At 44.4% G+C, this 22794-nt stretch overlaps 1 protein-coding gene across 5 annotated transcripts in view; it reads right to left on the bottom strand.

The window, feature by feature from the left end:
• Nucleotides 1-22794, bottom strand: part of RhoGEF2 (Rho guanine nucleotide exchange factor 2) — a 394018-nt gene that overhangs the window by 136316 nt on the left and 234908 nt on the right. For all 5 annotated transcript variants that reach the window (XR_011702249.1, XM_071593430.1, XM_071593432.1 and 2 more), the window contains exons 19-20: nucleotides 14988-15063; nucleotides 1562-1614 (exon numbers count right to left, since the gene is read on the bottom strand). Coding sequence is in view for 4 of the 5 variants with exons in the window: in XM_071593430.1 (XP_071449531.1) it covers nucleotides 1562-1614; nucleotides 14988-15063 (129 nt within the window). In the remaining variant the exon portion in view is untranslated. The remainder of the gene's footprint in view (nucleotides 1-1561; nucleotides 1615-14987; nucleotides 15064-22794) is intronic.

Raw genomic sequence — 22794 nt, 5'->3', positions numbered from 1 at the left:
TTTAGGAGTAATGTTGAAAATGTATAATTACCCACATCCTACTACGGTAGGAGAGACCATGCCAACAAAATTCGAGCGATTAAGTGTAGAACAAATAGATTTAAGATGTCATTTTTTCCGAGAACAATAAGGGATGAGAATAAAGTAACGTCAGTCTGATCGCACTGGGGGGGAGGGGGGGGTTGTTTAGGGTCAGGGGTATTCTGGGGTGCAAGTACCCCCTACCACACGCCCTAGAGATGGTTCGTCGGGTACTAATTAAAACTAAAACGCCACTTCCCCAAGGCGCGTCCGGGGGGGGGGGTCACGCACACGAGAAGACGAAAGGAGAGCGCTGCGCTGCCTCCTCCCCGATCCACGCTCTACCGACGCCCACGCCCATGCGACGACGCACACAGAGAGAGAGACACACAAACACACCCACACGCGGGGGCAGAGGGGGCAGAGGGGGGACGACGACGAGGGGTCGATATCCTGGATGCGGCTGCTATGGCCGGAGTCGCCTCCGGGGCCACTGCGACTGATGTGGAGTAGGGCGGCAGGAGGGCTGGGAGGAACAGCCATTGCAATCGGTGTATGTTGGTTGTCGAGAGGATGGTGCCAACTAATGGGAACAGTTTAGTCCGGGGAGGCGACAGGATTTGAGAACCCAGACCAAACCTGATTCTGGGCTCTTCGTTTATATCGGAGCGGCTGGAGGGAGGAAAGATTGGATACTTCGTGACGAGGATCGTTTCCTTTTTACCATCGGATCCCTTATAAAATTATCCTTCCGATACTATCTGATTTTTATTGAGTGAAATATCATATGAATCTTTATTACTGACCCTTACTTCATTTGGAGCAACAATAAATTAGAGAGATTAAATGCATTCCACGAACGATAAGTGATTACCACATTGACATTGTCCGACCGAGGTAGGGTTTATATTCGGTTCAAAATGAGTCTGGTGCGTACCCACCCCCAGCCACACACTCTAGCGGTTGCCTACAAGGTAGTAAAATAAATATACAAATAAACGTACAGAAACTTTACAAACATATTATAGTGAATGTAAGCATCAATTAATCGATAACGAATCGAATACCGGGTCGACCGTGAAACCGCCGGAAGACGAGTGGGGTTTGATCCGCTGTATCAAAGGAGAGGGAACGTTTCTTCAATTTCCAACTTGGACGTGGGTGGGAGAGGTTGTTATTCGAGTGGGTGTGAGGGCGGGCGGGCGGGGGGGGGAACAGGGAACAGCCGCCACCCACACATTACTCGCATCGCTTCCGAGTTATCCGTTGGTTCGAGCGAGGGCACGCGTGAGAACGCACGCATTGCATTGCTTTCCCGGCAGCCCCGCCGCCACCCCCGTGCCCCGCATCCACGGGAACATCGGGATTCTCGAGTCGAAACCACGGAGACTAGCACACACACACAGAATGACGACGACGGTTGGTCGCACCCGCGGCGAGAGGCTAATCCAAAATGCGGTGCAAAAACCATCAAAATTTCGAATACACGCTCATGGGCCACTCCCAAAAACCAAATATAAGATAAAGAAACAGTACTCACTTTGTCTTCGAAAGGTTGGGATCACTGGTTTTCCGCCTCTCTCTCAACTGCCGCTGCAAAGGAAAGAGGGAAGGACATTAAAACAAGAGCCCGGATGAAAGGCTGAGGGCAGAACACCAGCTGTGAAAAGCAAAAGCTTATGAGAGGGCAAGGGGGGGCACCAGGGGTACCAACAAGGTGCGCTCGAAAACTTCACCAAATGCACAGCAGAAAGCAAATATTCACAGGAGTGCATTCAGGACCGATTCGGAGAAACACACCGCGGAAATAACCATCTCCAAGAGCGATAACACAAATAAGCATAGTTTATATGCATGGGTGGTCAGAAATGTTCGCGACCTAACAAAGATACAAGACATTTTTTACGACATATTTGAGGTCGGAAACTTTTCAGACCACCCTCGTATATGTTGACCAATAAATTATTCAGACGCGAAATTTAATAAGAAACGAAATGAAAACACAGCTTCTTTCATGACACTTGATGATGTTATTATTTTTAATAATTTTTTTTTATTTTATTAAAAATTAAGCGGAATTAAAATAGTCGTTTTTCTTTCCGTTATGAATAAGTACCACAAAGTCAAGCTTCAAACTACCAAGGTATTATTTAAAAAGAGGTTAAATCTGATCACAGATTAAAATGGCCAACGAAGTGCAATTCCAAGAGGACTTTCATTGCAGTATAACGACCGGTTTCATCAGCTACGGAATTAACAGATGGACAACCTTATTTCAAACATCGAGGAATAATATATATTTATATTTATTCATTAAGTATTCTACCAGTCTAAGAAGGTTTTGGATGGACACAACTAACAAATAAATATTTCGTTTCTCCCACAAAAACCACATCCCAAAATCCAAGTCTACTCCCAATCTCACAGCCACACATATTCCAACAATTCTTATGACCACAGAGCCCCCTACTAAATTCACTCCATTTTCCAAAACTCCCCGACTGTATGCAATCGCGCCATATGCAATGCGCTCCAAACTCTCGGCCAATTCCCTTCCGCAACTGCATTGAATGGAAGAATGTCTCCTTAGCGATGACCTTGAAAATGCGTTATTCGCCACTTTTCACTACGGTAGGAGAGATCAAGTCGGGAAAATTAAGAGAGATTAAGTGTAGGACAGATGGATTTAAGATGTCATTTTTTCCACGAACGATACAGGATCAGAATAAAATAACTTTTATCCAACCGCGTTAGGAGGGAAAGGTGTTTTGGGTCAAGGGTAGTCTGGTGTGTAATCACCCACTGCCAAACACCCTGGTGGTGGCTCGCAGGGAGCTAAATAAAACTGAGGTCTCCTCAAGTATATCTCAACCCTTTCAGCTTCTTCCTACGTTCAAACCATGCCAATTATCTCCTACCGAGGTTTTTTAAATCGGTAACCATGACCCTCAATATAAGAACCACGGAGCCCTCTAAATCCCTCGTCCACCCTCTTTCCAGTCACCCCATACACCAAAACCATAACCGAAATATTAACCTTCGATAATTTCTGAATGCAAATATAATGAAATTCGTCCTTGCCCTGAAGCTGTTGAAGAACGTCCCTGAGGGAACTCGGGCTTAAACCCGCCTTCACACGCCTTTTAACTACGTCTTCACCCCCTCTAGAACCTCTAGTATGTGAAATCATAGCTGCTTAAGGGAACGGATATATTATCATTAAGGGGTTGCTTTCTGTTGAGGAATGCCTATCGTACGAGTGTCTCACCAATCCATATGCATTGACACTTATCTTTCAGAGGCGTCAAGTATTGTGCTCTCATCGGTATTCGTTGCTAACATCGCCTATCTTAGCTATCATCGGTAGGTGGGGGATCTTGCCAATAAAATAGAGAGATTAAGTATAAAAGAGAGAAATATAATTTCTCCGACGACCGCTAGGGGATCAGAATAACACCATCGTTTCGGGCCTCGTAGTTTTCCTTCATTCATTAAGTTCATGACTTTTTGTTTTTTTCTCGAAAATAATGCATCGCAATCCATGTCCCTACATCGGGAATAATTTCACGCACAATCCCCGCCGTCGGCCTAAGAGTAGTACCATTTCGGGTTCAAATTGATTGTCCGGGTGCAAGCTTGGGCGGTAGTGGTGGACACAAAAGGCAGGGCAGGAGGGGGGTTGTTCCCGACCCCGGACGCGCTCAAGGTGGGGCAAAGAGCGGGTAGGACAGAAAACCAGTGCACTCTGGTGGCGGGCGAAGGAAACAGGAGGCGATGCGGAGGGAGGAAGCGGTTCCATTGGCGGGCGGCGCTTCCCCTTTGGGAGGGCGCCGTCGTCGCCCGCCCGAGGGGGAACTCCGCAGAGAAAGAGGCCGGCCGAGAAGAAGAGAGAGAGAGAGGAGCGAAAAAGGACTCTCGCGGCGATGGGGACAACGCTGCCAACCGAAGAAAGTGCCCTCCTTCATCTCTCCCTAGAGCGCAATTCTACTTTTACACAATTAATGGTTGGGCACGCGTTTATGAACCGCGTGATCAATTCGCACAGCTTCACGGGAGAAGGTAGAGACTGATCACATTTCAAAAGGTCAGTCTGATATTTCTGCGGGCGAAGCGCTGGATGGATTACAATCAGTGAGGTGCCGTCTTCTGTGAGAAGAAAAACACTGCCTTGGACGTGGCCCTATCTCGACTTGTCTCCGCACACCAGCGATTCTTGCCAGAGCTTGCACATGCTTCCTGTAAAAATTCTTGTGTCGGTGAGAAGGTGTTAGAGAAGCAGCGAGTTTGCATTGAATTTAGTTTTAACCTCGGGAAAAGTTCAAGTAAAACTCACGCAATGATTGCAGAGGCGTTCGACAATGAATCTATAAATCAGGCACAGAGCTTTCGTTGGAGCAATCGCTTCCAGTGCGGACAAACCTCGACCAATGAGGAACCGACAGAGAAGAAGACCATGGAAGTCAACAAACGACGTCCACGCCAACAGTGTGAATTATTTAGAGCGTGCAAACCGTAGGTTAAGAGTCAAGGTGATTGGCAATGAAGATGACATTAGTTTTGGATCGAGATTCACCATTTTGACGGGAATGTAGTGCGGAAGAGACGAAAAATGTGGAAAAACAAGTATTACTGCTTTCATCACGATACCGCACCGGTGCACACGTCATTTTGTTCCCAAGTGTTTTGGCTAAAACAGCAGAACGGTGATCCTCAGCCACCGTGCTCTCCGGGTCTGACTCCAGCGAACTTTTTACAATTTCCTAAGACGAAATCCACCGAGAAAGGACGCCGATTGATGACCGAAGAAGACAACCAACACAATTGCAACGCAGACCATTTCACCTTCTCCATTCTTCTACACACCCACATTTCCAAAGCCTCCAGTCTACCTCTATCCTCCTACTTCAACGACCAAGTTTCCGCGCCGTACATAACTACGCTACATATCAAAGTTTTTACGAGTCTTTTCTTAACATCCTTACTCAACGTCCCCGTCATCAACTCCCTCCTCCTTATGAAAGCCTCTTTGCTTAGTGCAATTCTTCTACTTACGTCCCTACTACTTTGACAGTGTTGATCCAAAACATTTCCGAGATACGTAAACTGTTCTACCTGCTCAAGTTTTTGCCCTCCTACTTTAATGTTTAGCTTAGCTTTTTCTTTCTAGAAATCGCATAACCTTTGTTTTATTAATATTGATTCTCATCCCATACCTGTGGCACTGAATTTCCAATTCACTCAGCAATGCTTGTAGCCCCTTGGCTGACTGACAAACTAAAGCTTGGTCATCAGCAAACCTAACTGATTTTACGAATTCCCCGCCCACTTTCATTCCTACCTCCAGTTCTTCCCATGTCTCCTTAATCATTTCCTCTACATACAGGTTGAACAGCAACGGTGATAATGGGCATCCCTGCCTTACACCTCTTCGTCACAATGCCCATCCGGACTCCCCGTTCCCCACTAGCACCTGAGCAGTCTGAGATATGTACAGGTTGAGGATTAGCCTCCTTTACCTCCAATATATTCCTATTTTCTGCAATATACTCATTAGTTTTTCTCAATTCACTCCATCAAACGCTTTTTCGAAATCTACGGAACAGGCAAATACCTCCTTGTTGTATTCTATATTCCTCTCGATTAATAATCTCATTACTGCAATGGCATCACGCGTACCTCTCCACTTCCTAAACCCAAACCGATCATCCCCTAAGTAATCATTTGCCCTACTCTCTATCTTTCTGTTTATGATCCTTAGAACAACTTAAGCTGCGTGGGATATCAAACGTTTTGTCCTGTAGTCCTCACATGACGTAGCCTTTACCTTTTTCGGAATAGGAACTAACACTGATCCCACAAAGTCTTACGGCCAGATTCCTTCCTTATAGGTACTCCGAATCAGCCCATATAGTCTCTTCACACATTTTCCTAAACATTTCAGTAGTTCCGTAGGAATGTCATCCACCCCCCGGCCTTATTTAATTTCATCTCCCTTAATGCCCTTTCTATCTCATCATCGAGTATGCCTGGACCTAAGCTATCTTCCTCTACGTCATGTTCCTTTTCCATGTCTAACATTGTTGGTCTAAGTTCTTTACTATACAGGTCTCCTATATACTCCTTCCATCTCTCTTGGATCTTTCCTGCGTCAACTATTATCTTACCCGCCTTATCTCTTACTGTTAGCATGGATCTTCCTTTCTTACTTCCCGATAAAGATTTAACTTTGCTATACAGCGCACCAATTCCACCCTTCCTCTGCAGACTTTCCATATCCTCGTACTTCATCTTCCAACATGTTTCTTTTGCTTTATTTGTTGCCGCCATAATTTATTGATTAACTCTTTGTACTTCATTTTGCCTAACTCTGTTTACATTCTTCCATTTTCTCCTCCCATCCATCTTTGTAATCATCTCATCCGTGATCCATGGTTTCCTAGTCCTTTTCGCGTTAAAGGTTCCAATAGTGCCATTTGCGGCTTTAGACAACCCTTCCTTTATACTGTCCCATTTTTCTTCGATATTACTTAGCTCTTTACCATCCTCTATGATTTCCTCTACAGCCTGTTGGTACTCTTTCCTTTTCAATCCATTTAATGCTTCTGCATTCCATTTTCTAACCTGCCGCCCCTGCCTTATCTTTTTGAAACCGAAGGGCTATATTAAGTCTATAAGCATATTAAAGGGTGGTAACTAACAACATGAAGTATTTATTTGTAGTAATAATAAATAAATAAATAGTCTAATAACATGAAGTATTATTTTATTTATCTAACAGTCGTCTTTTTTTGACCAGCCCTAATAGTAATTATGAAATGTGGCTTAGGTCTAAAAAGGTTAAAACAAGGTAGGCGGTTAAGGAAATGGAATATATAGAAGAATTTACTGGAATGACAAGGAAGGAGTATCAGCAGTTTGTAGAGAAAATCATGGATGATGGTAAAGAGCTGAGTACCATTGAGTAAAAATGGGAATCCATCAAAAAAGGGATATCGAAACCCGAAAAATAAACAATAGGATCTGATAATATGAAAAGGGCAAGGAAATCCTGGACGGTAATGCACGAGGCAATTAGAAAGGTGGAATGAGCGGAGAACATGAAATAATTTGTACACAAGAGATCGGCAGAAGAAAGGGCAGAGGGTTAAATAATAAATTGAGATGGGTAAGAAATAAAAGCAAAATGAGCATGGAGGAAGACGCAGGGCAAGGATATGGAAAGTTTGCAGAGGAACGGTGAAATTGGTGCGCTATACACCAAGGTACACCAAAACACTGTAAGGAAAAGGGATAGGAACACATATGAAGGACGAAGGCAGGAGAGGTGGGGAAGGCAGAATCGAGCAGATCACAAGAGCAAAAATATTATATCGAGCTATCAATACGAACTGCTCTTTTGCCAGCACATGAATCCACGGAATAATGTGATCGGAATCGGTCGTGGCACTACACAGGGTTTTATACCATTTCTTGTCACCCAGTACTAAACCGTTCGTCTCCGTGCCTCGCAGTCATCTTACGTAGCGTACAGTTTCAGCCGCAGGAGCCAATAAAGGTTGGGAAAATACTTTCACGATAACATCCAGTAAACAAAATTCACAAATGCGGACGAGATCCAAGGCGACCGTAGCAACAAACAAATACTCCCCGGAATAGCAACCACTTCCGGATCCTTGTCAGAGAGAGGATGTTGCACTTCCGCCCGGGGAAGGGCGGAAGACTGCCTCAGCAGAGCGGCCTCCCGACCGAACGAGAGCCATCACGCGCCGCCGCTGAGTATACGCTATGAATGAGTGGCCATTGTCCTGGAGCACACAACTACTTAAAACTACCTCCAAGATATTTAGTAGAATGGCGCGTATTTTTGTACCACGTCCCTGCAGCACGCCGTCAGTATTTAAATGTTTCGTCTGCTGAGCGACAAAATGAATCCAAATCCAGGACATTTCCAGGTTTAACAGACCAAGAGGGCTATTACGAACTTGAGATTGGAGTCAATCCATCGGCCAGAGTTTACTGATGCCAGACTTTGTAACTTCGCCTGCTGTGATTACAAGTGTGGGGGTCGGAGTCTAACCACCGGTCAGTGTGTTTGCTTCAAGGATGGGTTTTTTAGTAACCTGAAAAAATTGAGGAATTTCAGGCGTGATGTGATGGAATTTGAACATAATAATGAAAACATGGCAACAAACTTTGACTAGATAAAAACATACAGTGGAAAACTGTTACTATCCGTTCTTTATTAGTAACCGGAAGCTTCGTATAAATGAAAATTATCCCGTTCATACGGTCTGAAAATGATATAAGCCAAGAGCGATTAGCAGGTCAAATAGCAAACGAAATGGTAAACGGCGTATTCGGGAACTTAAAAGAAATAGGTATATCCATATTTATTATTCGTAAGGTACGCGACAACGAATACCAAACTAACATGAGTAAAATTGTTGATTAACGGATGCAATGGAAGAGAGAGTAAAACGCTTTTTACTTTTCAGACGAGAAAGTAGAGACGAACATTCATTTTCAGACGAAAGAACCAAATAAGGTAAAACGAACTATGAGACTACAGCACCAACTGTGACTTATATGGCTCAACATATGAATTCCGCGAAAAAAGATTTTCTCAGGAGAAAACAGGTTGTATTCTTGATTGAAGCTCATCTTCTGACACGATCCGCTGAGGCCCACGAGTCAATGCAGAACACAATGAAAAGATGCTTAGTGAAAGATTACTACACACGTTTTGTCCTCACGATTCGTTTATCTATCCATCGCAAAAAACGTCTTTAGATAGATGTTGAATAGATTGGGTCTTATAAAATAGTGTTAATTATTGGTCATTAGTATATTTCATTAATTTTCCTAAATTTATTTCATTTATAAAAAAGTCACAACAATTGTACAAAAGAGATTTAGAAAACTGTGAAAGACATACAACTTTAGAGTAAAAAATGAAGGAATAAAAATAAGGCCCCTCAAGAATTCATGAATATAAGGCCGAAAGCAGGAAAGAGACAGTATTAAGTGCACAGGGGCCACAAAAAAAAGAGTTCTTGTGAAGGAATCAATGATGTAGATCTCCTGGAATAATGCAGATGGGAGTAAAACGTAAAAGGAATCAGATGATTATAATAGTGTCCCGCCTGCAGAAAATCGAGAAAATTAGAAATGAAGAGAAAAATGCACCGAGGACAAATGTAGGAATATAGAGGAAATTATGCCCGAGAGAAACGCTGAAAAAGCCCACTCCCAAACCTTAAGGATATTCAGAGTGAAAGCTTAACTGTGGGAAAAAAATGTAGAAATAATAATTGGTGAAGAATAATTTATATTGAAATGGAACGAATTGTATAAGAAAGAAATATATACAGAACAATTGTAATGAGGAATTGGACACACGGCAATTAGTTAATGATATACTGGAAGAAGAGCAAACTTTTCCAGATGAAGAAATTGCCCAAATCACAGGCATAACAATTTGATCGAGCCCTTGAGGAGTTGAAGTGCAGTAAAGTATCAAGGACAGATTTAAAACAGGAGGCAGTAGATCGAGCCAAAGGACTCCTCAGGTCAAAAGCAGACTGCGCTAATATGAGAAGGAATCAAGACAGGCATTAAACAATTCATATTATTCACAGATTGTGCCATCGTACATGGTATAAATATCTGGGCCACCATCGAAGAAGACAAAGAGAAAATGCCAATTTTTAAATGTGCTGGGGCCTACGTTGGAAATAACCTGGACCAAGCAAGCATCGAAGAAGTTCTGGACGGAATGAGACAAAAGTACCAATTGATGAAAATAACATGAAATAAAATTGGCAGGTCAGCAGGGCGTCCGATAAGATGGATCGGATAAATATCACATAAGCCGATATGTTATTTGTAGTATGTACTGTGCAGGGTTAAAACATGGGCGATCCTAGAAAATGAAGAAATTTGAGTTTCTAAATGTTCCTGCGCCTATTTTTACGAAACAATGGTTGAAGCAATTCAGAACTTCACAACAGAGTTGGGGAGAAGTACAGATTGACAGAAGTCGAAGCAACAGACTAGAAGGGCACCTGCTAAGACAGTGAGATAGCGTGCTAATCTTTTTGGGGAAGATCAGAAGCATTGAAAAAAGAAAGAGGCAGACTTTGGATGGAATTCATGGATGGCAAAAACAAATGTACGTGTACCTGAACGCAAAAGAACTGGCATCACTCAGAACACACTTTATAAAGAGATCATGCATCCCTCCCACAAACTTAACCGGTCGAATTTGAAGTCCTCTTGGGCCAGGGAGAGGCTCTTATTTCGTACGACTCCCCGCCTTGCTCACAAAGATTGATACGTGAAAACCTTCTCCTACCACATGGTGAATATCTTATTCTGTTGATTAATTACGGCCGTTTATGTGAAGGGGTGTTCTTGGAGTGCGGCGAAAATTATGATCAGTGGAAATGAGCTCTTTGAAGGAGCGGCGTTGTCCTGTGAAATTCTGCCTGGAACTCTGCAAATCCTTCACTGAAACTCTAGAATTGATTACCAAGGCGTATTGTGAGGATGGTATGAAATGGACCACGTGTTATGAGTGGTTTAACCGGTTCAAAAAAGGGTGCCAATCGGTGGAAGTTGACGAGCGTTCCGGAAGATCATCAACATGGAGCGATGACCCCCACATCGAGAGAGTGAATGATCTCGTTCGTACCAATGGACTTGATGATTGTCAGGGAAGTTGCAGAAGAGTGTGGCATCTCGATTGTTTCGTGCTATGGAATCCACGTTGAAAAATTGAATATGCATCGAGTCGCCACCGAATTCGTGCCTCGCCTGACAATGACAGCAGACCAGGAACAACATCGAGTTCACGTCCGTCAGTAACTGTTTGAGCGAGCTGAAGAGTGGTACCATGACAGGTGATGAGTCATGGGGTTAAGGATACGACATCGAAACCAAAGTGCAATCTTCACGATGGACTGGAGAAGCATCCCCCTGTCCCAAAAAATAACTCGACAAGTTCGTTCGGACGTCAAAGTGATATTGACTTTTTCAATACAAAGGGGGTGGGTTGTGCGTCTCGAATACCTGAATGAAGGCCAAACAGTCAACACGGAGTACTTCCTGGGGGTTATCAAAGAGAGAGAATCAGGCGGAGACGGCCCGAACTATGGAGGAGCGGCCAGTGGTTTTTTCACCACGACCATGTTCCGGCTAATTCGTCTCTCCCAACTCGTGAGTAGTTAGGCGAAAACAAGACAAGACCACTGTGCTTCCCCACCCACCCTACTCTCCATAACTGGCGTTCCATGCCATATTTTCCTGTTCCCAAATCTAAAAACCCGCTCAAAGGAAAGAGATTTGCCACCATTCCAGAGATTGAGAACATTTCGACAGAGGAGTTTATGAGCATCCTGGAAGAAGCGTTCCAGGCCTGTTTAAAAAGTGGAAACACCGTTAGGATGAGTGGGTGGGGTGGAGACTAGTTTGAAGGAGGCTCAAACCAATAATGTGTTATTGAAGTATTTTTTTGCAATAAATAGAGATCGGGAAATGTTTGTGATGTGAAAGCAGCGCGTCTGCTGACTCCCTAGTACTCAATGCTTTCCGCTGATTTATCGGAGAACTAGAATTGTTTGCACGGTGAAGAGGATTGAGGAGCGGTGTGCTCAGGGATAGAGTGAACAGGGAACGCAAGAGATTTCCCGGAGTAGCGGTGTACGTAAATACGAACGGAGGGAGTGGTACCTGATGATACAGCAAGTCGGTGAAACGCGTTGTACCGTATAATAAAATCTGTGGAAAAGTACGAGTCTTTCTTTCTTTTTAGTAATGGAGGGAGTGGTGGTTAACTTGCCGGTGCAAAAAAGAGGATGATTTCGATTTATGATTGGATGGATTTGGAAGAAGGGAATGGTGTGGAGGCCTCCCCTATTTTTCTGCGGAGAGAGGTCTCGTTACGCAAACGCGGTGGCCTCGAAGGGGGAAGGGAAAATTGATTGCGGATTTTAGTGCGGTTACGTGACAACTGTGGTCCACTGGCGTAATGTTCTTGGTTTGTCGTGAATGAGTTTGGTAAACGTGACAGTAGCAGTGGTTTTATGGGCGGCGACCGACAGCTAAGGTCATTTGCGCCAATAGGGATGAACAGGGAAGGGTGAAGGGTGGAGAAAAACCCGGCGTCGGCATTAGCCTACTCCTTACGAAAGGCGCCAATGGATCAGCAGTTTAACGTCCCATCCGACAGAGGTCGTATACCCACTCAAAGTGCTCTCCACAAAGCACCTCAAGTAGGGATCGGAATAACACTGAAAAATATTTGTTGTCTCAAGGATTTGAACCCAGGCCTTCCCGGCGGGAAGCCTATCCGTTAGCCACCGCTCCATCCCGATCCCCCTTGGTAAACGTACCGATTTGGAGGAAGATGACAGGTTGCAGACGAGCGGGAGATGTATAGGTTAGCGCATGATGACGAGAGACTTGTAATAAGAAATGCAGAGACGAGGAATACAATGGACCTCGGGTGAAGAACAGAAGAATAGATACGATTAAAGCAAGGGCGGTTGCGAAGTGTGCCAGCACTGGCCAACGCGAAAGGAGAATTCAGAGAGAGAAGCAGTTTCGTGACAAAATGAAGAAGGAAGAAGCTTTCCTCGGAGAGATTTCCAGGGGAAGGGAGCGGCGTAGGAAGGGCAACTCAACCTTCCGGTTTCATCGGCAGACAGGCCTCGCGCCCACCCACCCGGTCGGCCGCGGGCACCTCCGGAGAGGCGAGGGGGGCCGGAATCACATGCACTACTGGTCCACACCAACACAAGGGGTGGGCCGGAACCCGCCGTTTCGCCACGAGGGTCCTCCTGACCCAGCAAAGGGCAGGGCCCCGGACAGATGAAATGAAGGCGATGAAATGGAGGTGTGGCCCAAAGTGGTAGTTGCCAATTCGACGCAAATCGCTGTGGGAAATTCTTGATGCCGCATTGCTGCGAGGTGGAAGCAGGGGAGGGAGGAAATGGAAAGGCTATGGCGGGGAGGGAATAGATTAAATTGAGAAACAGTTTCATGAAGAATCGCAGAGCGATACATTAGCGATGGAGCCGTTGCGCAGATTCACAATGGCAGGTAAACGAAGGGTGTCCGGGAGGGAGGGTTGGGGTTGGTGGCCGAGCGAAGGGGACTGGTGGGCGCCCCGAGAGAGGACTCGGATCGATGCAGCGAGGGACGGCGGCGGTGCACATTCCCACCGCGACGCCACACGCACCCAGGGCCGGCCGGCCCTGCCGACTACGGAGAGCCGTCGGGGCGCACGGTGCTTATTTCGTCGGCCCCATTTCTCAGGCCGAATCGCTCTTCAAATGCCCTCCGAAAGAAATCAAATGCAATACGAACATTTCGAATTTGCACATTGCGGATTTGAGTGGGGTATTCAATAAAGCTCCAACATTTATGAACAAAAGTCAGACCCCGCGCGTGCAAATTTCAAGGACTCGTAAATGAATAAGTAGCTTTGGAAAAGAGGCACGAGGCAATCCCTCATGGGATTGTGGCGGGAGCGCTGTATCATTAGAGGACGATAGGTGCTTCCTCTATTTTACTTGTCAAGTACTTGTTCCAAGTGTCGCACTTGACATTGCCCTCTGTTTTGAAGTCAATTAAGGATCCCTTAAATATTCGCGATCACCAACGACGGAACGAAAGTGCAGAGATGGGGATCACAAGTTGCCTCTCTACGTCAAACGCGCGAGGAGCTATAAGGAGGCATGGCAAAGGACGGCCCTGTGTGCTCTGAAAAGGGCGTTCGCGCCGACGGAACACCTGGAATGATCGCGCATGTGGAGGAGGGCTTCGGACCACGAGAATGCTAAGGCGAGTGTTCCAGATCAAACGCGGAAGTGATCAGCGAATGGAACACACACGGCAAGAGAAACGACGGCAAAGCATGCGATGAGGGACGAGGCAAAAAGAACCAGATGGCCCGAGCGCCCGTTGAAACATTGCGAAGGATCACCACATCGGGGGAGAGCACGAAGTGGGAATGAGGGGATGTACGGGGGCAAAAGGGGGGGCTTGTCGAAGATTGGAGACGGGTTTCTCGCCCTCGGGTTTAGGTTGTGTCTTTTCAGACGAGCCTCAGAAATGCAGCGGCAGTGCGGTGTCCATCCAAATACCTGCCCCGAATGGTGGTCAACGCATTAATAATAACGCGAGAATGAACGGCCCCGCGAGTAAATGAAAGACGCAGGTCATCCCGAGGGAGGCGGCTGGAATTTAGGTGAAACCCGGTAACGTAACACGGGAAAGGGGTCACGCCCGGAGTGCGAGGGCACGGAAGACCCAGGTGGAGGGCAGCATCGGGGGACGCCGACGTCCAGGGGAACCGCGGCGAGGTCAGGTCGGACGGGGAGGTTAGAACCGGCGAAGGGATCTCTCCCCCGTGGCAACGCGAACCCCAGGGGGCGCTGGTCCACGTTCACAGCCCTCCGCCGAGAATTCGGTTGCCGACCGGATCGGAGCAACGAGGGAAAGCGGAAGTGACGCAGGCAGCAACTCTCTCGCCCAATCGCCGAGCGCATTTCCAGTTGGAATCGTCGTCATCGGCATTGGTCTGATTGGAGCGCCACATGCTTCTTGAGAGGGAGGCGACGAGAGCATTCGCTTTTTTCCTTACGGCTGAAAACATAACACGGGCAGGTAGAGACGTGATTCGGAAGAGAAAATGAAACGTCATTTCCGCTACACACAATTTCCTCTCTCGCGAAAAGTTTTTTTAAATTAAGCTTTCGCTCGGATCTTAAAAAAAAAGGTTTTCAAATCTGTACGAGATTGATTGTAATTGATCACACTGCCGTCATATTATTTCACTTTAATGCAAACATTTTCTCATTCGAATCGAATCGTCTTGTTTCCCCATCCGGGAGAACCAGCGAGGAGACGCCGTCATGAACAAACGAACAGCATGATGCACAATTAGCAAAAGGGTGACTCACCTTCTGCACCCTCTCCTTGTAGCTCTCAGATCTGTTGATGGAGGCCCCGGCGGATTTCTTCCCCATTTGATGCGAACTGCCGAGAGAAGAAGTTTACGGTGAATAATGTAAACAGGAGAAAAGAGAGAAGAAAAGTTTTCATTTGCAAATATAAACCGTTAAAAGTCATGTTTTCCCAAAAGTAATTACACCCGCCATGCGAACTGATAAACAGATCCCCTGACACACATTCCCACCTCCCCCACATCAATAGTCACTCTCCACCAGAAACAAAATATACCCGACCCGACAATTATATCAACAGAAGAAGCCATAGGAGGACAAAAAGATATACGTAATACTTTAACGGAAAATTTTACAAAGTCAAGTGTGGACAAACACAAAACACAAATTTCACAGAAAAAAGTTACATCGGGAATTAAATTCCGGAGTATTAATTTCACGACGGAGGGACAAAGGAACATGGCCGAGTTAATGTCGGACGATGAAGGAGACAGAATCTTCCTCCGACGATGAATTGTGACAGTATTCCTTCTTCAAAAGATAGTCGAGGTTTTCAAATAAACGGCATAACATTTAAACAGGATCATTAAAACATACAAAAAAACTAACCTTTGAACGAATGATTTACGTTCCTACGGTTGTCATCTTCGTAAGACTGAAATGTATATGTATACATATATATATATATATATATATATATATATATATATATATATGTGTGTGTGTGTACATATAAATATAAATATATATATATATATATGTGTGTGTGTGTGTGTACATATAAATATATATATATATATATATCTATATATATATAGATATAATATAATTATTAGGTAATCTACCGGTTGAGGTAGGTTTTCTGATGGACAAAGCTACCAAATAAATATATTGTGACTCCTCACAAAACTCAAAATCCAGCATCCTACTCTACATCAGGTCCCTCTTCATCTCCGAGTACTCTCTTCGAGACGGAAAGGGGAAATATAGATATTTTAAGTCTATGCGAGGTGAGATGGAAGGATTGCTGGGATTACTGGAGTGATAACTACAGAATAATATACAGCGGGGGGGAAGAGAGCCAAAGACTTCTGTACATATCTCAGACTGCTCAGGTGCGATTGGGGAACGTGGAGTCCGGATGGGCAGTGTTAGGAAGAGGTGTAAGGCAGGGTTGCCCATTATCACCGTTGCTGTTCAACCTGTATGCAGAGGAAATGATTAAAGAGGCATGGGAAGAACTGGAGGTAGGAATGAAGGTGGGCGGGGAATTCGTAACATCAGTTAGGTTTGCTGATGACCAAACTTTAGTTTGTCAGTCAGCCAAGCGGTTGCAAGCACTGCTGAGTGAATTGGAAATTCAGTGCGACAGGTATGGGATGAGAATCAATATAATAAAACAAAGGTTATGTGATTTTCTAGAAAGAAAAAGCTAAGCTTAACATTAAAGTAGGAGGGCAAAAACTTGAGCAGGTAGAACAGTTTACGTATCTCGGTAGTGTTTTGGACCAACACGGTCAAAGTAGTAGGGACGTAAGGAGAAGAATTGCGCTAGAAAAAGAGGCTTTCACAAGCGGGAGGGAGTAGATGACAGGGACGTTGAGTAAGGGTATTATGAAAAGACTCGTTAAAAATTTGATATGGAGCGTAGCTATGTACGAAACGAGGTCATTGAACCAGGAGGATGGACGTAGATTGGAGGCTTTTGAAATGTGGGTGTGGAGAAGAATGGAGAAGGTGAAATGGACAGAGAAGAAAACAAATGAGGAAGTACTTGGAATGGTGGGCGAGGACAGGAGTTTGTTGGGAGAAATCCTATGGAGGAAGGAAAAGGGGGTATTGACCGGCAGTGGAATGTTGAAGACTGTGATGGAGGGGAGAATGGTGGGAAAACGAGGAAAGGGAAGTGACAGGATAGGGATGTTGGACGGGATGAAGGGAGGAGGAAAGTACTCAGAGATGAAGAGGGACCTGATGTGGAGTAGGATGTTGTGTTTTGCTAGGAGTCACAAAATATTTAATCAGTAGCTGTGTCCATCCAAAAACCTACCTTATGCGGTAGATTACCTAATAATAATAAAATGTACATATATGATTTTATATATTCATATATATATATATATATATATATATATATATATATATATATATATATATATATATATATAACTTAAACACAGTAATCAACCCGATGGTCGGTTTGGTAGATAATGCTAGAGTTCACCCAGTACTAAGCCCGACGGCAAACCTCTTCGGACAATCTAAGCTCCACCCAAGCTATGTGATTTTTCGGGTACCAGATCTTCTTGGGAAACCATAACCAGCACAAGGAAAGTCACTGGCCCCCCTACCCTGATGTGTGAATTTCACACGCCGTATTGGGATTAGCACTAGGTGAGCTCTACCATCACCTACTAAACCGGACTTCGGGTTGATTACTATGTTTATCGTTTATATCCCATGGACTGCAACCTTGACGTGGCGAAAGGGCTTGTGTGTTCTGATGGACCCTAGATCTGTGCTGGCGGGAGCAACAATGACTGCTCCTGGTAGGGTCACCCCTGCCGAATATATGCCCATGAAAGAAGCGTTGCAAACATAGAGAAAGCAACTATAGGATAGAATATTACTTGTAGGGAAAAAGCAGAACCGACGCACTTGGTGATTGTTCAGGTATATATGCCACCAATCATAAGGAGGAAGAAGTGGATACGACATACGATCAGTTAGAGGACATAATGGCGAGTATTCCCGCAGGGAAACATTTGATTGACATTTGATGGGGGATTGGAATGCGACGGTAGGCGAAGGAAGGGATGGTGAAGTGGTGGTGGACTATGGTTTAGGCACGAGGAATGACCGCGGGGAGAAAGCAGTTGAGTTTTGCAGGAGAAAGGGATTAGTCATCACCAACACTTGGTTTAGACACCAGAAAGGGCATGAGTATGCATGGTAAATGTCAGATGACTCAGAAAGGTATCAGTTAGATTTTCTTATGGTTAGGCACATATTCAGGAACAGTGTGATCAATTCGCACCGCTTTCCGGGAGCGGACGCGGGCCACAATTTAGTGGTTAGGGAAATGTAGCGTTCAATTCAAAAGGATAGGGCAGGGGCGGCGGGTCAGGACATGGAATAAAGAAGCATTAACTGGATTGCCAAGAAAGGAGTATCTGCAGGCTGTTGAGAAAATCATGGATGAGATAAAAAAGATGTGAGTACTACCGAGGAAAAATGGGAATACATCAAGAAATGGATATCGAAAGCCTTTAAAGACAATATGGGAACCGTTAATGCGACAAGGACTAGGAAACCGTGGATACAAGGTTAAATCACTATCGGGAAGCAAGAAGGGAAGATCTGTGCTAACAGTTAGAGATAAGGCGGGTAAGATAATAGTTGAAACAGAAAAGATCCAAGAGAGATGGAAGGAATATATGTATAGTAGCATATGTATGTATGGTAAAGAACTTCGACCAACAAAGCGAATTAGACCTAGAAAGGAACATGACTTTGAGGAAGATAGCTTAGGTACAGGCATATTAGACGATGAGATAGAAAGGGCATTAAGGGAGATGAAACTAAATAAGGCCGTGAGGGTGGATAACGTTCCCGCGGAACTATTGAAATGTTTAGGAAAATGTGGGAGGAAGAGGCTATATGGGCTGATTCGGAGTACCTATAAGGAAGGAATCTGGCCGGAAGACTTCGTGGGATCAGTGATAGTTCCTATTCCGAAAAAGGTAAAGGCAACATCATGTGAGGACTACAGGAAAATAAGTTTGATATCCCACGCAGCTAAAGTGGCTCCCAGGATCATAAACAAAAGGATGGAGAGTAGGGCAAATGATTACTTAGGGGATTAGGATTACTTAGAGATTACAGTTTGGGTTTAGGAAGGGGAGAGGTACGCGTGATGCCATTGCAGTAATGAGGTTATTAATCGAGAGGAATATAGAATACAATTAGGACGTATTTGCCTGTTTCGTAGATTTCGAAAAAGCGTTTGATAGAGACAATTGGGAAAAACTAATCAATATATTGCAGAAAAAATAGAAATAGATTGGAGGAATAGGAGGCAAATCCGCAACCTGTACATGTCTCAGACTGCTCAGTTGCGAGTGGGGAAAAATGGATGAAAGGCATATTGATCGGCGGTGGGATGTTGAAGACTGTAACAGAGGGGAGAATGTTGGGCAAACGAGGAAAGGGCAGGAACATGATAGAGACGTTGGACAGGATGTAGGGAGGAAGTACACAGAGATGAAGAGGAACTTAAAGTAGAGCTTATTGCTGGATTGTGTTTTGTCCGGAGCGACAAAATATTTATTTCGTAGTTGTGCCCATCAAAAACTTACAGTAGGGGGTAGATTACTCAAATGAATGATTGTTTCCCGACAAGTAATTTCCTTTCCTCTTTTGTCCTCGTCCGTTTCTCCTATGGCAGGTGAGTTAACTTCCCAACGCCACCTCTAGTTGGAAGAATCGGGGCACTTGGTCGCATAAACCCTCCGCAGATTTCACTGTAAATTACGTTTCCTCGATATCTCAAGTGGTTATAGCATCGGCCCGGCAATCAAAGAGATCCGTGGTTCAAGTCGCGGTCAAGGAAATACTTTGTTACCACTAATGCACAGAAATTCACTTCATCTAGTCTTGTGCGTGCCAACCCGCTGATAAATATATTTGCCTTATTCCTAATAATCACTCCAGAGCGTGTACGAAATGTAGCCATAACGACGCTTCGTGCGACCATAAATCCCTGCATATCAATTTTTACGTAGAAATAAAACATAATATTCAACCAAAACGAAAAATATATGTTTACCATAAAGCTGAATGCGAATTGTTTTGGAAAACAAATTAAATCGTTTATCATCCGCGTTCAAATAGCGCATATGGAATTCTAAGATTGAAGAATCTTGGACCCTATCCATCAGTATTATGAAACGAGGCATCCCTGACATTATCCCGACAAAATACCCTAAATCAAACGGCGAATCCAAGTGGTAGAAAAATGACGTTAGGACAGTCTTCCGAAAGCAAAGAACGTTACACTAAAGAGTACGGAGAGCGGATGAAAGAATATATTCCTTGGAGCATGGGCAATTGGATACATATTCGAACTAGAAGACACATACGAAGCACCTTACGAGTCTTGAAATGTAAAGTACTCTGTGAGCACCTAGACAGTGACAGCGTCCATGACGTGTTTCTGGGAGGTAGAGGGGGGTGGGTAAGCCGCGACTAGCTTAGGTGATCGTAATGATATTTTTCAAATAGGGATAGCGGGTGATCAACGAATTCTTAAGTGTTTCCACAAACGACGGTGCCACTGAGGACTTCTCACATATTCTACAACCAGAACAAAATACTAAGGCAACAATGGACGAAAAAAGAATTCACTAATAAGACCTGGAGATTAAACAAATCCCCAGGTCACGAAAATTTACCAGCACTGCTGTGCGAATTAGAAATTATGTGCGATAGGTATGGGATGAGAATAAATTTAAATAAAACAATGTTATTCGGTATCCTTCAATACATGCGGAATTGATATTCTTTGTGAAGTGGACTAAAGATTAACTATTGTCTGAGGCTAAGCTGCCCAAACTACAAACTCATACATTATGCTCTCGGAATGATGTTTCGCCCAGCATAAATGGTATCAGATTACAGGAGATAATGTAAAGCAACAGAAATGAGTTCCCACATGGATGAGAGCATTCGATTTGCAGATTAAATTGAGCTCTTATTTAGATTGGGCCCGACAATTCTTTAATGACTGCAGAAGGATAATTGTTTTACGCTTCACCAAAAGTGTAACACGAGTGAAGAATATAATTTTTCTGCGCATGATAGGAATACGCCGACAATTCAGATGCATGCAAAAATAATAAACGTCGGTTCTTCATTATTCGCACGGCGACAGAAAAATCAGAGCAATTAGAGTGATTTGAGGATGTCCTTCGGCTGAGTGCAAGCGATATGCGAATTATAGGTACAGACAATTCAGCTATTTATCTGCGGCATTGAGTTGAAAATAAACAGACGTACATAGGACGAAAACATCCAATAATCTTACATACAGGGTTCGTCCGGAAAATAAGTGTACTGAGCTCAGGAAAAAAAATGTATTACACTTTTACATATCTTAAGCTAATATTCCTCAAAATAGGACCCTTGTGAGTCGATACACTTGTTCCAGCGGCGTTCCCATTCCTGGAACGCTCCCGCGAAGGCATCATCGGGAACCTCTCGAAGACTCGTCGTCGACCTCTTCTCTGCCCTCCACGAACATCTTGTGCCACCGAAAGATCATGTTTCTGGACATGGCTGACTCCCCGTAAGCCTGGTTAATCATACCGACAGTTTCGGTAGACGATTTCCCAAGCTTTACCGCAAATTTGATGGAATAACGCTGCTCCAAAAACTTCGGCATCGCGTTCCGTGACGTGGGTCGAGCGTGGAGGTTCGCGTTAACAGAGCTCCTCACTACACCACAGCTCAGAGCCGACTGCCTTTTTCAGCGTCGCTTGCCAACATACCCCCCTCCAATCGCAGCCCGTCAGAGCGGTGCTGGGCGCGCCTGGAGCGGCGCGCCCAGCCCAGGAGTCAGTACACTTATTTTCCGGACGAACCCTGTAATATGTCAACTTATTCTTCAAACTATCTTCTTCGGGGAGATTAATTTCATTATTCCGCTTCACTTACGTTTTAAATTCTATGATAACCATTTGAATTATTCTGGAGAAAATATTAATTCACACATTCCAAAATATTAGTACGTAATATCGACATGATACACGCACGTACTCAAATTAAAATAATTCATAAGCACTCTTTCATGGCAATAACAGTAAATAAAACGGGTTGTTCGTTGAATTTGACAAGAGGCTTCCGACCTTCGGTGGTTTTGTGACGTCACACAGCATTGTTCACAGTTAATGAGTATCTAGATTCTCGCCATGTTTTCAATTTCAGATTAAGTTGGGCGGAAGACAGTGCTGATCCTCCGCGACTTAATTCCCGAATGAAGCGGGTGTCTCGCTATCACTCCAGTGATCCAAGCTATCCTTCCATCTCACCTCGCATGGACCCAAGATATCCATAATTCCTCTTCCCACCTCTAGAGCCCAGCCCTGGGGACATCAGATCGCACAAGTCACAGATGCATTGTAGTCCTTGGGGAGGGAACACATTAACATGGAAAGGTGTTTCTCCGCGTGGACGTGGTCTTTCAAGGAGGATGATAGGCATAGATTGAAGGCTTTTGAAGTGAGGGGAGGATATTAGGAACAATGTGTACTTATGGGGAAACCAACGAGAATGTTCCAGACATGGTGGAGGAAGAGAAAAAAGTCAGAAGAAAAACATAAAGAAGCAGGAAAAATGGATGAAGAGCGTATTAATCGGCAGTGGGACGTTGAAGACTGCGATTGAGGGGAGAAAGCCGAGCAATCGAGGAAGGGGCAGGAATGGGAGATATGGATGTTGGACGAAGCGATGGATGAAAATGAGGAATTGAAGAGTGACGTGTTTAAGAGTCCGAGACGGCACTTTTTTATTTTTTTCTGTTTTATGACTTTATGTGCTTGTTCTATTGAGTGAAACGGTGGCTCCCTTTGCCAAGGATTGGCGGACGACCTATGATTACCCAGGTGCATTCATGTAGACCGCTATATTTTTCAAATCAGCATTACAACATGCTTACACTCACAAGACACAACATTACGCCTGAAGGTAATTTTCCGTATTGCTAATAGTTCCGAATCAAGGTTTAACAAGCACACAAACAAGGCAT

This window comes from Hetaerina americana, unplaced genomic scaffold, assembly GCF_022747635.1.
Source record: "Hetaerina americana unplaced genomic scaffold, ioHetAmer1.1.p SCAF_6, whole genome shotgun sequence".
Taxonomy (NCBI): Eukaryota; Metazoa; Arthropoda; class Insecta; order Odonata; family Calopterygidae; genus Hetaerina; species Hetaerina americana.
The sequence above is the reverse complement of the archived record's forward strand: the minus strand, read 5'-3'. Positions and strand labels throughout refer to the sequence as shown.